The 13,524-nt window shown below is 39.7% G+C and overlaps 1 protein-coding gene across 1 annotated transcript in view; it reads right to left on the reverse strand.

Annotated features, from left to right (window-relative positions):
- The window catches only part of KDM1B (lysine demethylase 1B), a 49,115-nt gene extending 35,662 nt beyond the window's left edge, over positions 1–13,453 (reverse strand). The window contains exons 1-7 of the mRNA XM_036256114.1: positions 13,310–13,453; positions 12,955–12,998; positions 8,654–8,753; positions 7,708–7,835; positions 6,448–6,537; positions 5,787–5,898; positions 2,394–2,510 (exon numbers count right to left, since the gene is read on the reverse strand). Coding sequence (XP_036112007.1) covers positions 2,394–2,510; positions 5,787–5,898; positions 6,448–6,537; positions 7,708–7,835; positions 8,654–8,740 — 534 coding nt within the window. The 5' untranslated portion in view covers positions 8,741–8,753; positions 12,955–12,998; positions 13,310–13,453. The remainder of the gene's footprint in view (positions 1–2,393; positions 2,511–5,786; positions 5,899–6,447; positions 6,538–7,707; positions 7,836–8,653; positions 8,754–12,954; positions 12,999–13,309) is intronic.
- Positions 13,454–13,524: the final 71 nt, after the last annotated feature.

Raw genomic sequence — 13,524 nt, forward strand, 5'->3', positions numbered from 1 at the left:
ACCAAGTGTTGCAATATGCTACAACAACCGTAGAAAACCATTTGGCAGTTTCTGAAGTATAAATTTACCATCTGACTCAGCAATTCCACTTCTATGTATTTACCCTTAAGAAATAAAACCTTAGGTCCACAAAAACACTTGCATAGCATGTTCACTATAGTTTTATTCATAATAGCAAAAAATTTAAGCCCTGGCCGGTTTGGCTCAGCGGTTGGAGCGTCGGCCTGCGGTACAGAGAGACCCGGGTTCGGTTCCCGCTAAGGGCATGTACCTCGGTTGCAGTTTGTCCCCGGCCCTGGTTGGTCGTGTGGGTGGCAGCCACTCGATGTGTCCCTTCACATGGATGTTTCTCTCTCTCTCTTCCTCTCTCTCCCTCCCGCTCTATCTGAACAAAAAATGGAAAGATGTCCTCGGGTGAGGATAAAAAAAAAAAAAAAAAAAAATTTAAAACATCACAAATGCCCTCCAAAAGGAAAACAGTTAAACAAATTGTGGTATATCCATATAATGGAATACTACTTGGCAAAAAAGGGAAAAACTACTGATCCATGCAACAATATGGATGAATCTCAAAACAATTATACTTAGTAAAAGAAACCTAACACAGAAGAGTATATATTGGCTGATTCCATTTTTATGACGTTCAAGAGCAGGTAAAACTCTGTTTAGGGCACAGAAATCAGAATAGTGGTTGCCTTTAGTGGCAGGGAAGGAAATAACTAAAATTTTTAGGGTAGTAGAAATGTATATCTTAATTGTGTATTAGTTACACAATGCAGACATTTTCCAAAACTCAATAAAATGCATTTAAGATCTGTGCATATATTGTAACTCAATTAAAAAAAAAAAAAGATACATTTTTACATCTATTAAAAATACTACGACTTGCCCTGGCCAGTTTGGCTTCAGCGGTTAGAGCACTGCCTGAAGATCTAAGGGTTACAGGTTCCATTACTGGTCAAGACACATACCTGGGTTGCAGGTTTGACCCCCAGTCCTGGTCAGGGTCATTTGGGAGGGAAACAACCAGTCGATGTGTCTCTCTCACATTGATGTTCATCCCCAACCCCCCTACCCCCACCTTCCATTCTGTCTAAAGAGCAATGAAAATATCCTCAAGTAAGGGTTAAAAAAAAATTCTATCATTCAATGCAGGTAAGGGTTTGATAACATGATCTCTTTGTACTATACGTCTTTAAACCTTTAAGAAGTAGTTTAGGTATTTGTATCAAGAGTCTTAAAAGATGTGCCAATCTGCCCTAGCCGGTGTGGCTCAGTGGTTAGAGTGTCGGTCCGCAGACCAAAGAGTCGCAGGTTTAATTCTGGTTCATCCCTGGTCCTGGTGGGCTTGAGCAGAAGGCAACCTGTCTATGTGTCCCACTCACATCGATGTTTCTCTCTCTCCCCACCCCCCACAAGATAAATGGGGGAAAAAATCCTTGGGTGAGGATTAAAATATAAATAAATAAATTAATATTTATATCTTAAATCCCATGTTTTAAAAAACTTGATCACAAACTTTATAAAACTTTCATTCATTCTTTTGTGGAAAATACTTGAATTAAGAAAATATGTTGCCAGTGATGACTGTATCTTTGTGAATATACCACTAATCATGGAACTGTATATTTAAAATTGTGAATTTTATGATATGTGAATTATCCCTCGATTCTGATTCCTAACATTTTTTAATGTACTGAAGGAACCAGAGACATCTGTGTAGATTAATGCTTTAACACATTAAAGCAACTACATATTTTAAACACTAAGTAGCTGCCAAATATCAAAAAAGGCACATCACACCAATGATGGCAGATTCCTAACTATCCAAACATATCCAGTCATCCTTTCTTCCTTAGTAGAAGGATTGTGGTTTTGTTTGATATTACAACATACTCAATTATAAAATATTTTCCTCCTTCATCTCTACTGTTAGAGTAGCTGCATGATCTTGTTCTAGCCAATGAGATATAAATAGAAATCTACTGTTGGAACTTCCAGGAAAGCTTCCGTTTTCTCAATAAAAGAGGGAGAGACTCATCTGGCACACCCCTCTTACCCTTTGACTGTCCCATCTTTACTGCTTAGAATTTGGACAGGATGGCTGACAATGCAGCACCCATCTTGTGGCAGAACTAGAAACTACACGGAGACTTCCTTGGGCAACTATACCAACCCTGGACAGCCTATTTCCAAACTGCTCATAATGAGAGAAAAATAAAATCTTCCATTGGTTAAGCCATTGTAGTTGGGGTTCTGTTATATGTATGGGGGCCAATACAATCCTGACACAACAATCAATACAATAAATGAAAAATACACAGCACTACCATTTACTAACAAATAAATTAACCTAACAATGAATTAGAAAGGAAAACCTTTTGAGATCATACCTTAGCAGCAACGTTTGGTTTCATACCACAGCGGTAGGTCTTCGCTACCTGTGGAGTAAGCTGGATTTCCTTGGTAAGTTGCCTCCATTTTCCACACTCAGGTTTTGTACACTGAACCTAAATGGAAAGTAATATGTCAAGGTCAATCAGTTGGCTAATCTTGAGCCTGCATTTCTCTCTTCCACCATCTTCACCATATGATGTGACCAGTCCCTTAGCACTTCTAAGTACTTTTTCTCTCCATTGTATGACCATGACCTCCACCCATATAATCCACTTTTACCCTATTAGGGTAACTTCTGATTCAATACTAGCTCAGGCACCAAAAAAATGTAAACAGGATCTGACAACTACTGTTGTCAGAAAGGTTTTCCAGCTCTAACCTAAGGAAATAATCAGAGGTAAATTTAATTCCAGTTAGTCATAAACTAGGCACTAAATGCATGTGGTGTCCTGGATAGTTCCTGGAACAGTAAAAAGACACTAGTGAAAAAACTGATGAAATCCAAAAAAAGTCTGTAATATAGCTTAGTACTGTATTAATGTTAATTTCTTAGTTAGACAAGCAATCACAATGTCTTAGATGATAACATTAGAAGAAACTGGGTGAAGGATATATGGCAACTTTCTGTATTATTCTTGCAACTCTCCTGTAAATTTAAAATTATTCTAAAATAAAAAGGTTACTTTTATTTTTTTTAAATACAGTTTTACTGATTTTTTGAGAGAGAGAGAGAGAGAGAGAGGGAGAGAGAGAGAGAGAGAGGAAGGGAGAGCTAGAAACATCCATGTGAGAGAGAAACATCGATCGGCTGCCTCCTGCACAGCCCCTGAGGATCGAGCACACAACCTAGGCATGTGCCCTGAATGGGAATCGAACTGAGACCTCTCAGTCCATAGGACGGTGCTCAATCCACTGAGCCACAATGGCCTAGTTTATTTTTTTTTAAGTGTGCAGATATCTATATGCAAAAGAGTGAAGTTGGATCCCTATTTCACACATATCCAAAAATTAACCCAAAATGGATCAAACACTAATGTAAGAGCTAAAATGGTAGAACTCTTAGAAGAAAAAATAGGAATCAATCTTCATGACCTCAGATTTGGCAATGAATTCTTAGATATTACACAAAAAGCACGTGCAACAAAAGAAAAAACAGATAAACTGAACTTCAAAATTAAAAACTTGTGTGTATCACCCTGGCTGGTTTTTCTCAGTGTTTAGAGCATAGGCCTGTGGACCAATGAATTGCAGATTCAATTCCGGTCAAGGGCATATACCTCAGTTGCCGTTAGTCCCTGGCCCTAGTCAGTCATGTGGGAGGCAATCGTTGATGTGTCCCTCTCACATCAATGTTTCTCTCTCTCTCTCTCCCTCTCTTTCCCTCCCATTCTATCAGAACAAAAATGGAAAAATATCCTCAGGTGAGGATTAAAAATAAATAAATAAAAATGTATGTGCATCAAAGGGACACTATCAAGTGAAGACTCCCTATAGGAAAAAATATTTACAAATAATATATCTAATAAGGGTTTAGTATCCAGAATAAAGAACTCTTACAACTCAACAATGAAAGACAACCCAATTTAAAAATGGGCAAAGACTTGAACAGATATTTCTTCAAAGAGGATATACAAATGGCTCACAAGCACATGATAAGACTCATTAATCACTAGGGAAATGCAAATCAAAGCCACAATGAGATACCATTCACCCCCACTAGGATAGCTAGAACAAAACAAAACAAAAAATATAAATTGGTGAGAATGTGGAAAAATTTAAACCGTTATACACTGCTGGTGGGAATAAAAGATGCTACAGCAGTTGCTAAGGAAAACAGTTTGGAAGTCCCTCAAAAAGTTAAACACAGAATGTGACCCAACAATTTTATTCCTAGATGCATACTGCAAAGAATTGAAAACAGGTGTTCAAATAAATATTTATACACAAATGTTCATAGCAACTCTTTTGCAATAACTAAAAGATGGATGTGATCCAACTGTCCAATTAATGAATGGATAAATTAAATTTGGTAATATTATTCCCCCATAAAAAGGAACAAAGAACTAATATATGCTACAACATGGATGAACCTCAAAACTTGCTAAGCGAAAGAAGCCAGACAAGAAAAGTTATATACTACACGATTCCTTTATAGAAAACATCCAAAGTAAACACAGAAATCAAATTAATTCATAAAGACAGAAATCAAATTAATAGTTGCCAGGTCTAGAGGGAGAGAAAAATGAGAAGTGACTGCTTAATGGGCACAGGTTTACTCTGTAAATGATGACAATGCTGCCCAGCTGGTGTGGATCAGTGGTTGAGTGTCGACCCATGCACCAAGAGGTCGCCAGTTTGATTCCTGGTCAGGGCACATGCCCAGGGTGTGGGCCCAATCCCCAGTGGGGGGCATGCAGGAGAAAGCCAATCCATGTTCTCTCATTGATGTTTCTATCTCTCTCTCTCCCTCTCATTTCCCTCCTCTCTTTCTAAAAAATCAATAAAGAAAAAATATTGTTTTAAAAATGACAATGCTTTGAAATTAGAGGTGGTGGATGCACAACGCTGTCAGTGTACTAAATGACAATGAATGGTACACCTTAAAATAGCTAATTTTATATTATGAGTTTCACTCCAATAAAAAAAATTTTTAAGTGTGCATGAGAAGCTCAAATCTACCTATGATATTAAAAATTTAGCGCATAATTTATTAAATGATGGGCCATTTATCTAATATATGCAACACTGCAATTTATTTTCAAAGAATGGAAAAATAATATAAAGTTAAATAAAAAAACTAAAAGTTAACAAAGTATAATGTTCAACCTTATTAAGCTTGAAATTGTGTTTGAAATTATGTTTAAAGATATACTTCAAAAATTGACAGAAGAGCCCTGGCCAGTTTGGCTCAGCGGTTAGAGCATCGGCCTGAGGTCCAGAGAGACCCGGGTTCGGTTCCCGCTAAGGGCATGTACCTCGGTTGCAGTTTGTCCCCGGCCCTGTTTGGGTCATGAGGGTAGCAACCACTCAATGTGTCCCTTTCACGTTGATGTTTCTCTCTTTCTCTCTCCCACTCTATCTGAACAAAAAATATTGAAAAATGTCCTCGGGTAAGGATAAAAAAAAAAAAAAATTGACAGAAGAAAAAGATGAGAGAGACACATAAGCTTTTGGCCATGGCTATCACCAACTGGTGGTTAAGTCTTTAGTTTTCTCTTTATACTACATTGAAGTTTCCTACAAAAATAAGAAATGTGATTTGCTTTAATAGACATAGAACAATAAATGTAATAAAAGAAAAATTTCTTAAAAATCAGTATTTTCATCCATTCTTCTCGCTTTTAGGTACACAAGTGCCTTACACAACAATAAAGCATTATCCTTTTTACCCAGTAGGGGAGTTGCTGGTCTGCCATGAAAGCTTTGGGACTAGGTTCAGTTTTTCCATTGCTAGTCCATATTTTTTTCCATGTCGTATACTTGTCATATCCATCCTTATGGCTGAAAAATAATAAAAATAAATATATCAAGCTATAAGTCAATTGGGTTTTCAAAATAGGAGGCAGGTTAGAAAATCTTATGCAAAGGACTTAACTAGTCATATTATAAAGAGGGGGAAGTTATTATGGTACCCATAAATGAGGCTGTCAGGAAAGGGGCATTCCTATCATTAAGATGTAAAAATATTAGGAATTAGGAAGGGGTAGCAGCTACATGTGTGTCCAAGCTCCCTCTAGTTGTCAGCACCTATCCCCCCAATCTTGGCATTCGTCCCCTGTGCACTGACATAGAAGAGTAAAGCAGCTCCTAGAGTTTTCAGGACTTGCAGACTAAAGAGAATAACTGTCTCATTGAGGCAGATATTGTTTGAACCTTGAGCATGCACACATATAAGCACGCACACATGCAAACTATGGCATAAAGGTCTGGCACAGCTGTAGTCAAAAGAGGCATGGCTGCAACAGTGGAATAATTCAGTAAGCTTGTGGACTCAGCCTTAACCACCTGACTTCCTCCACTATGAAAACCTCCAACAATGAGAGAACAAACCTTCTGTAGTAATGGTCAAAGCATTCATTACAGAAATGCTCCCCACAGGAGAGGTGATACCATCGGGAGGTGTAACCATTCTTGGCACATCTGAAAATAGCAAAAACATGTAGCTTTGGTAATAAATAACATTTCTTCTCACCTTTTCCCCCCTAGTTTGCCTCCTTTATTTTACCAAAACCAACAACAATAAAGTCTTCCCTGTCTCACAAAAATAGATTCCCCCCTTGCCTCCCCAACCCACTCTACCCCCTTCATTAAAAAAACATAAAACATGTATCAAGTACCTCCTATGAGCCCATGTTGCATTCTCTCCACTTAGAATCCTAACAATCAGGAGCTAGTAACAGGGGAAGTGGAATGGATGACTGACAGGTGATAACACAGGGACACAGGGACTTAGACTAGAGGACCTAACCTAGCTGGTTGAACATCAAGGGCCTGAGGCTTAGGAATTTTATCAAGACTCCCTAGAGCCATGAGAGGGTTTTATGACATGAAACAAGGGATGTCACTGTGCTTACTGCAAGCTGCACATGAGTGAAGAAGAGAAGTGTGGTCTCTAGTAAGAACATCCTTCCCAATACTGAATAGTGAATGAATCTGGCCAGTTGGAATCTAACCCTTAAGCAGGCAATCTGGCAAATGTAACCTGTCAAATAGCCAATAATGTAGTAAAATAATGAAATCTAGTGCCACAATGAATACCAACACAACCACTCTTCGTGATTAAAACAACGGGATTTGTGTTGCTGGTTTTACTGAAACTTAAGCCTTCGCTGAAGATTTTTCTCTGGAAGTAAAAGGTCATGCTTGTGTCATTCCAATAGAAATGGCAAGTGCAGTTAGCCTCACAGTCCAGTGAGACCTGTTTAGGTCTACTGGAAGAGGAGGTATGTCATATGAGGGAGAAAAGAAACCGAAGCAAAGTAAACACCTGCTGGTCTACAGGGAGCTCCACAGTTCTCTCTTCTGTGTCCCCATCCCTACCCCACCCTCAACTCCCAAGAGAAGTACAGCCACAGTCTGTAGGATTTGAGGACACTGATTGGCCACTGTGCAGAGCTGATATGGCTGTCTAACACAAGGAGCGTATAGGAGGGTGTGGTGTGCACAGAATGTACGGGTAATGTCTCTATTATTAGATGACTTACAGTATCTATATCTATCTTTAGTAAAACTATCTTTGAGGATGATGTCCTCACAAAGAATGCTCTCACAGGCAGGAATGTGAGGCCAAGACATGTCATATAAACAGACCTTTCAGAAGTACTTGCAAAGCACACAGGACACGTTGCTGTACAGCCTGCCTTTTCACATTTCCTGTACTTCTTCTCTGACCCACCGTCTTCATCCTCATCTGTCATCTCGGTTGCTTTTTTCTTTGCCTTAGAAAGAACCAGTTGAGGTTAAGATTTCATCGGAAGGCCAAGGGTGAATGTGGTGGAAGGTTTACTACTGAAATCACTTCCATGTTAGGAGTTGTAAACATTAATATCAACAACAACCTGGCAGTAGGTTAGGAGCTGACAATGCAGCAATTTCCTTTAGACTGTACTGTGCAAATAATTCACTAACTTGCCTGAAATACAGAACCAGTACTTTAGCGATAAGTCTCTGAGTAGAGAACTAAAATGCATGCAAACCTTTCTTGGGGAAAAGCTGTATCAATAAAAATAAAATTAGGACTTGTTCTTTTTTCTTAGAGCAGTGATATCTTCTCAGTATTGCATATTTAAAAAGAAAACAAAACTAAAAATATTCTAGAAAAAGAATTACATCATTCAAGATTTTTCTTTAGGAAAAACAAAGAAAAAGCCCTAAAAGAGAGATAGCAGCAAGTAAACCATCAACAGCATCCAACCATCTATAAGCTGACGTCAAATTCCTATGAATGACAGCAAGCCAAGCATGATCTGGCCCCAGCTCACATCCTGGAGGCAACCCCACAGCTGCAATTCTCTGAACACCCAATGTTGATTCACACCCTGTCTTTATCTTTGCTGTTCCCTCTGCCAGTATGCTTTTTTCTACATTCTTTCTCTTTATCATCCTATACTGTGATTGTTCCGGGGTGAATTTCTCCACTAGTCTGCAAGTTCCTTGAGGACTGGAATTACATCTTTTCATTTCTAATTCTTCAGTCCCAATCAGAATAATTTTGTGTGCTCAAAACAGGTGCACAGAATGAACAAATGAATAATACCTGCCTACCGGAACTCCTCAAAGGAAGGCTATCTGGAGAATGATCAAAAGATGCTTTTTTCTTTGTTCTTCCCCGCGGGGTGGCCATTGTATCAGGTAATCTGCAAAAAACCAAACCAACACACATCCAAAAAAAACACCACACAAAACAACAACAACAAAAATCCCATTAAATAAGTAGAGCAAAGTTATTACGCAATACTAGGCAATATAGGATGTCCTAAAAAAATGTGTACACAAAAAATGTGTAGTTATAAAGCCAGTGTTTATTAAAATACATTTCATTTTCAAAATGTTAACAGAATCTACAGACACCCTGAATACATTTTTTTGGGACACTCTGTATATTCTCTACAGTTAGACTGCTTGAGTGTGAAGCCATTGCTTTCAGTTACTTAATATTCTAAGACCTCAGTGTTCTCATATATAAAATGGGTATAGCAATAGTATTTTATAGCATGGGTGTGAACATTAAGTAAAATAATCTATTTAAAGCACCAGGCCTGGCAATAAATGTTATCCATTAGTAATGTACATTCAAAAATATAAAATTGAGAAAAACACTGTACAAGTGACCAATAAACAAATCATTGTTTGTAAAATTCAGTAAGTAAAAATACCTAATATCTGTCTCTTTCTCTCCATCTATGTTTTCTTAGTAGTTCCTGAATTTTGATCTCTATTACACTTAAAAAAAAACTGCATTAATTCCTTTTCAATGAAACCCAACAAACCTCAGGCATACCATCTAGTCATTACCAAACATAGGAATCTGGGTATTTACTGTATCTTTTTATTTTTATTTATTGATTGATTTTAGGGAGTGAGAAAGGGGAAGGGAGAGGGGGAAAAAGGAGAGAGGAAGGAAGGGGTGGGGGAGAGAGAGAAACATTGATTTGTTGTTCCACTTATTTATGCATTTATTTGTTGTTTCTTGTTTGTGCCCTGACCAAGGACTGAATCAACATACTTGGCCTATCAGGCCAGGGCAGTTACTGTATCATCTACTGGAAAAATTTTTTAAGTTCTCAACTAGTCTAATAACAGCATGGTTAAACAAACTTTAAGAACCAAAAGTTTAGCCTGGTCCGTGAGGCTCAGTGGTTGAGCATCAACCCATGCATGAAGAGGTCGCCAGTTCAATTCCTGGTTGTGGGACTGATCCCCAGTGGGGGGCATGCAGGAGGTGGCCAAACTATGTTCTCTCACATTGGTGTTTCCATCTCTCTCCCTCTCCCTTCCTTTCTCTCTAAAATCAATAAAGGGAAAAAAAAATTTTATAAAAAAAAAAACACAAAAGTTTAGAACAAAAATAATGCATAGTAACCACAAAAGATTGAGTTATCAAATTAGTATTTTTTCAATTAAGTTAGATAAGGAATGAATAATGCTTAGCAGAAGTAAGTATACTCAATAATATGTGGGTTCTACAATTATCACAGATCTCCTTCTCTGATCCACTATATTTGCTACACACATACTCACACAAATAGCCTGCAAAATAAATAGGACATACCTACAGATAAGGCATTTGAAAGTGTAAAAGTGTTATCATAAGATACAAAATTACACATACAGGCATACTTCGGAGATATTGGAGATTTGGTTCCAGGCCACCATAATGAAGTAAGTATCACTATAAAGCGAGTTGTAATCTTTTTCTTTAGGGGTCTTGATTTCAATCAACCAAAAAATGGCAACACCTGTGAAGTGCAATAAATCGAGGTATGCCTGTATATAATCTTAAACTTGAAGAAAAGCTTTGAGGGGCTTGTAATCCTATTGTTTCCTATTTGTGAGTTCTACTAATGCTCTTAAGAGCATTTTCTTTTTTATCCTCACCCGAGGATGTTTTTCCATTTTTGTTCAGATAGAGTGGGAGACAGAGGAAGAGAGAGACAGACAGACAGACAGACATCGATATGAAAGGGACACATCAATTGCCTGCCTCCTGCAGCAACCCAACCAGGGCCAGGGGAAAATCACCACCAAGGTACATGCCCTTGACCAGAATTGAACCCGCAATTAATTGGTCTGCCGGCCGACACTCTAACTACTGAACCAAACCAGCCAGAGCATCTAAGAGCATTTTTAATAGATTATTAACATCACGTATGAAGATTTTCAGAAAAGTTTTCTAGCTACATCGACTTTGAGAAATCTTGATACCAATGTTATGAACGATTTTCCTTTAATTCTTCATTTTCTCAAAGCCATTAGGTTAGTTGTGAACACGTAAACTCTATACATATTCTGAAATGCATTATAGTTCTTTGAGCATTAATTAAGTTGTCATTTAGTTTTATGGCACTCTGGATACAGATGGATAAAACACTAATAATAATGCTAAAAGTACTACCACCTACCTATAATTTTTAAACCTAAAGAAGGCTTTCTGGATCACATTTATATTTTCAAAAGGCTTTCCAATCTAACAAATCTCTTTATATAAAACATATATCCCACATTATTCACAAAATGAACTACAAATAAGACATATGTAAATATAGTATTTGTAAATGTATAGTATACATAAGTACTGCTGCAAAAATATCTGGGGTTTAGCAACATAAATATAATCAGCCTAGGTTCACGCAACATTTGACCCTAGGAATGCAAGCATTCGCAAAAAAAGCATAATTTCCAGAATTTTCGTCAAACATTTAAGTCCAACTGTATACTGGAAAATACATATTTAATTGCAATAAAGAATGATGTAAATCAACAAATGGTTAAAAAGGAAATGAATACATTAGCTATAAAAGCCATTATTAAATCTGTATTGTCTGCGAAAAATATGAAATTTTTAGGGGAGTACATTTTCACCTTTAATTATATGACACTTGCTGTAAATTCTGTATTTTTATTGTTGGTACATTCTTAGGGCTTCAAATAGAGGGAAAAAATTTTAAGTAAAGTTCGAAGGACTATAATTTTTGTGCTTTTTAAATATAATCTCAGAGCCCTGGTCCGTGACTTAAGTGGGTTAGAGCATCATCCTGTACACCAAAAGGTTGTGGGTTCAATCCCCCAATCGATATTCTCTCTCACATCAATGTTTCTCTCTCTTCCCTCTCTCTCCCTTCCTCTCCCTCTAAAATCAATAAAAATTTTTCCTCAAGTGGTGATTTAAAAAATAAAATCTCAAATACTGATCATTAAAATAAATTAGTATGCTGAAAGTGCTTTCCCACCTAGTTCTCCAAATTAGTAAATACACCTAATTTTAAATATAATCCATGTTTCATGTTCATTTTAATTTTATAAGCATATATTCCCCTAATTTTAAATCCTTAAGTTTGGTTTTCTTTTAATGTTACAAAAGAAACATGGGGTTGGGGGTGTAAATATATGTGGAGATATCAATGCCTAGATTTCCAGCATTTTTTCTGAAGTAAATTCTTCAAAAAGATTTTAAAAAACAACACATATTATTCATAAAAATACGAATCAAAATGCCTTCAGGTTGGAATAAAAAATATATAGTGGAATCAGCATTTCTAAAAATAAGACAAACTACTAGAAACTTCTTCAGACAACAAAAACAGGAATTTCCCTTTGGGCCACTTAAAATAGGGCAGGACTAGCACCTTACTGCACCCACACTAATCAAAATTTCCAAAATATGGATCCAGTTCAACTGCCTGAATGCTTTGATGACTCTCCCTGCCCGAAAGACTATTAATTCCTGACGGTCATTTTCTCATGTACTTCCTTAGAAACCTTCCCTCCCACTCAAGTAGATTTTCTTAAAAACCAACCCAACAAAACGCAAGTCTTGAGTCGTGCGTGGATGTGGAGTGATGGTCTGGGGACTCCTGTGCGCTCACCCGAGAGAAGCCTGGGCCTCCTATCTGGCTAGGTTCCATATCACTGAACCCCAACTTTCTACAGCTGGGCCTTCCTCTTCCTTCCTGTTTCACCTGCCAGCTGCCAGGCTGTTGACTAACAACTACCACAGCCGGGCCGCCGGCTCCGGGCTCCCAGTCCCCGCGGTGTTACCCCAGCAACCTGGCCATGCCGACCGCGCCTCAACGCGCGGTGGCCCCGCCGGGGCACGGCTACACCTGCAAGGCTGTACGCGCTCCTCGCCGCCGCACGCTCGGCTGAGAACGCGCAAGGGAGTTCCTACTCCGGGCGGTGGGTTTCCCCGGCGCAGCACGCACACCGCAGGTGACAGGGCTTTAACAGTCTCCGGGAGGAATCCCCAGCGTCCCCGGCGCAGCTGCAGCCGCCTCACTTTCCGAAAAGCTTTCTCCTCTATTCTCCGAAGTCGGAGAAGCAACAGCCTCCGGGGCTCACCTGAGGACTGAAAAGGTGCAAGCAGTCGCGGGGAGAAGGCAGCGCTGTGCAGAAAGAAAACATTGTAGGGGATTAGGAGAAACCCGCAACACAACGACTAATCAGGGAACCCCGTCGCCGCAACACCCCGGCCCGGGAATTCCTCCTCCTCGGACAGGGATCCCACCCCGCACCGCGCTTCCAATCCGGAGAGGGAGGTATCAGCCTCCAGGGCATCCGTCCACCTCCCACCCGGGCGAGGGGCGCCGCACAAGAGAAGGAGGGTTTGCATCCCAACCGAGCTGCTTTGTGCAGAGCTGTCACCCGAAATCCGCCGCAGCTCCTACGGCCGCCCCCGGAGTCGCGTGCGCCTCACCTCCGAAAGCGTGCGGGACGGGGCGCGCCGCCCGGGGCCGCGGGCGCCTCTCCTGAGCCGCGCGCCGCCGCGCGCACGGGACTGCACGATCCGCGCCGCGAGCCGCAGCCCTCGCTCGGCCGTCGCCGCCGCCGCTTCCGCCCCTGTGACGGCGTGACCCGGGGTGGGAGGAGCCGGCGAGAGCAAGGAGGAGTAGGGTCCCCGCCTTCGCCTCC

The sequence above is a fragment of the Molossus molossus genome, unplaced genomic scaffold, assembly GCF_014108415.1.
Source record: "Molossus molossus isolate mMolMol1 unplaced genomic scaffold, mMolMol1.p scaffold_m16_p_12, whole genome shotgun sequence".
Taxonomy (NCBI): Eukaryota; Metazoa; Chordata; class Mammalia; order Chiroptera; family Molossidae; genus Molossus; species Molossus molossus.